The sequence below is a fragment of the Arachis ipaensis genome, chromosome B08 (assembly GCF_000816755.2).
Source record: "Arachis ipaensis cultivar K30076 chromosome B08, Araip1.1, whole genome shotgun sequence".
Classification (NCBI taxonomy): Eukaryota; Viridiplantae; Streptophyta; class Magnoliopsida; order Fabales; family Fabaceae; genus Arachis; species Arachis ipaensis.
This window is the reverse complement of record NC_029792.2, coordinates 21,646,953-21,649,561: the sequence shown is the minus strand read 5'-3', so window position 1 is coordinate 21,649,561 and position 2,609 is coordinate 21,646,953. Positions and strand designations below refer to the sequence as shown.

General features: G+C 28.7%; 1 protein-coding gene across 1 annotated transcript in view; it reads left to right on the top strand.

The window, feature by feature from the left end:
• Positions 1,347 to 2,609, top strand: part of LOC107610727 (TMV resistance protein N-like) — a 1,923-nt gene continuing 660 nt past the window's right edge. The window contains exons 1-2 of the mRNA XM_016312732.2: positions 1,347 to 1,845; positions 2,324 to 2,525. Coding sequence (XP_016168218.2) covers positions 1,521 to 1,845; positions 2,324 to 2,525 — 527 coding nt within the window. The 5' untranslated portion in view covers positions 1,347 to 1,520. The remainder of the gene's footprint in view (positions 1,846 to 2,323; positions 2,526 to 2,609) is intronic.

Genomic DNA, 2,609 nt, shown 5'->3' with positions numbered 1-2,609 from the left:
CTCTAAGATTAACGTTATCTTCTCTTTTTTTTTTTTTTCAATTGACGCTATATTTCTCTTGAAACTTGATAACAGTATCATTTTCATCATCCCCACCAAATACATCTCTTCTTCTCCAATTTTAAAACCATAATTCCTTTCAAATTCAATCACCATTTCCAATCAATTAGGTTAGGATTTTGAACTTGTTCGTACGCTTTCAATCTCCAATTTCAATGAGTACATCTATTAATTTTCCAGCTCTCTCATTTCTAAGATTTTCTTTCTAGTATTTTTCTTAAAATTCAGCCGGATCAACAATGATACTCCTTTTCAGATAACCAATCCCATAGCCTTGTATAACTATATAACAAAAACAAACCAAAATATTAGTTAGTCATAAAAACAATGAGTTAATAATTACCATCTTAGAATTTTTATTATCTGAATAATAATTGAAAGATAATTTAAGAATAATTAAAGATAAAAATAAAATAAAATACCTTAGTGTCCTTTTTCACGCACCAATTACCATCATTTTTAACTAATATATCACAAATTTCTATCAGTTTTCCAGCTCTCCCCTTTTTAGAATTTTCTAGTGATCATATTAGAGATAACGATCAAATTTGCTCATTCGAAACTTGGAACTTTGTCATATAAATTAAAAGTATAAAATAATTAAGTATATTAATATTTAATAAATAACATATATAATTATAATTGAATCAGTCTATATGTAAAACCAATAATTAAGCTTACTTAAATTAAATTTGACTCATTAAATACAATAACTCATTAAATTTAACTTATGAAACTACTATTAATAATAAGTTGAGTTGATCTAATTCTCTAACAAGTTTGCCTCACTTCTAATCCTAGATGAAAAGAAGAAAGCTAAGGAAGTAAGATTAACCTTTTACCCTAGTGTTTTTGAATTGTTTATATATTATGTGACCCTAACAATTCTAGATTGTTTCCATTTCATTCTTACATTTTTGTATATATATAGAAACATTAACTACTAATAATAAAAAAAGTTAACTATTAATAAAATTTGAATAAAAGAATAAAATTGAAATATGTAATACGTATATATATCACACATGCAGAAAGAGAAGTCCACGACGTGTTTGAAGGGGTATACTCCTTAATTAGTATAGAGCCTAGAGTGAGTCAAAATTACTGATTAGCCCCACTTCCACAGTCTAACAAAAGATCCTTTACAAGTGTTTGAATTTCAATGCTTTATTTTCCATTTATACTCGCTTTCAAAATCAATCCAACATTGAACAACGCACCAAGCTAAGAGACAAGTTTAAATAAATAAATAAATAAAGGAAATACACACAACAAATTCATCTACCGCAACTATAAAAAGGCATCAGAACCATTGTTACAACTCCATTTCACAATCATCACATTCATAGCATATATACAAAAATTCCAAAAAAAAAATACCTAGCTATCTTCACATCCATTTTTTATTTTCTTTCTTCTTTAATTATCAAGAAATTAGTTAAGCATTATTATTAAGCAGCATGCAACGTGTTATGGCAGCGAACTTGTTGCAACGCAGATTCTTTACCCGACAAAGGCAAATATATGAAATGACAAACATGGCGGCAGCAACAATAACAACAACAAGAAAGCGAGTAACGGAGCCATGTGACGTGTTCCTGAACCATAGGTGCAGGGACACGAAGAAAACAGTGGCTTCGTTACTCTACGATCACCTAAGGAGGAACGGCTTCAACCCTTTCTTGGACAACAAAAACATGAAGCCAGGGGACAAACTCTTTGATAAGATAAATAGAGGAGTTCTCGAATGCAAGATCGGTGTTGCCGTCTTCTCCCCTCGTTATTGTGAGTCCTTATTTATTTTCATAATAACTCATCTAAAATATTCCACACAAAATTAATTAAATATTTAAAATATATATTCAAATTAATTTTTTAAAAATTATAAATTAGACTTGCTTCTTAACAAATTTTTATTATCTAAAAGTCTTTAAAAATTATTTGCGTCGAATAAATTAGTTTCTGTCTTATTTTGAAGGAGATTAATTTATTTCATAATGTTTTTTTTTAAACTTAATTGTCTTGTAATAAAATTTGTTAGAAACTTATATATATAACACGCATATTAATTTGATTGAAAGAAATAAAAGAATCAATTTATACAACGAGAATAATTCTTAAAGATTTCTAGAAAATATAAATTTATCAATGACTAAAATATCGGATATAAAATTGTTTGAAAACTAATTTGGGTGTTGGCTCAATTATCTAATATATATTTATTGAAAATTATTTGAGTGGTATTGGTGTTTGTGCAACATAGGTGAATCATACTTTTGCCTACACGAGCTAGCGCTTCTAATGGAGTGTAGGAAGAAGGTGATACCCATCTTCTGCGATGTGAAACCTTCTCAGCTTCGTGTTCTTAACAATGGCAAATGGTCCCATGAAGATTTTCGCAGGTTTCGTTGGGCTCTTGACGAGGCCAAACATATTGTTGGACTCACCTACAATTCCTCAAAAGGGTATCATTATTTTAATATTAATATTCTTAATAAAAATGTATACGTGTTTTTTTCTTAATTACATATCTCAAGATTCGAGTGTTT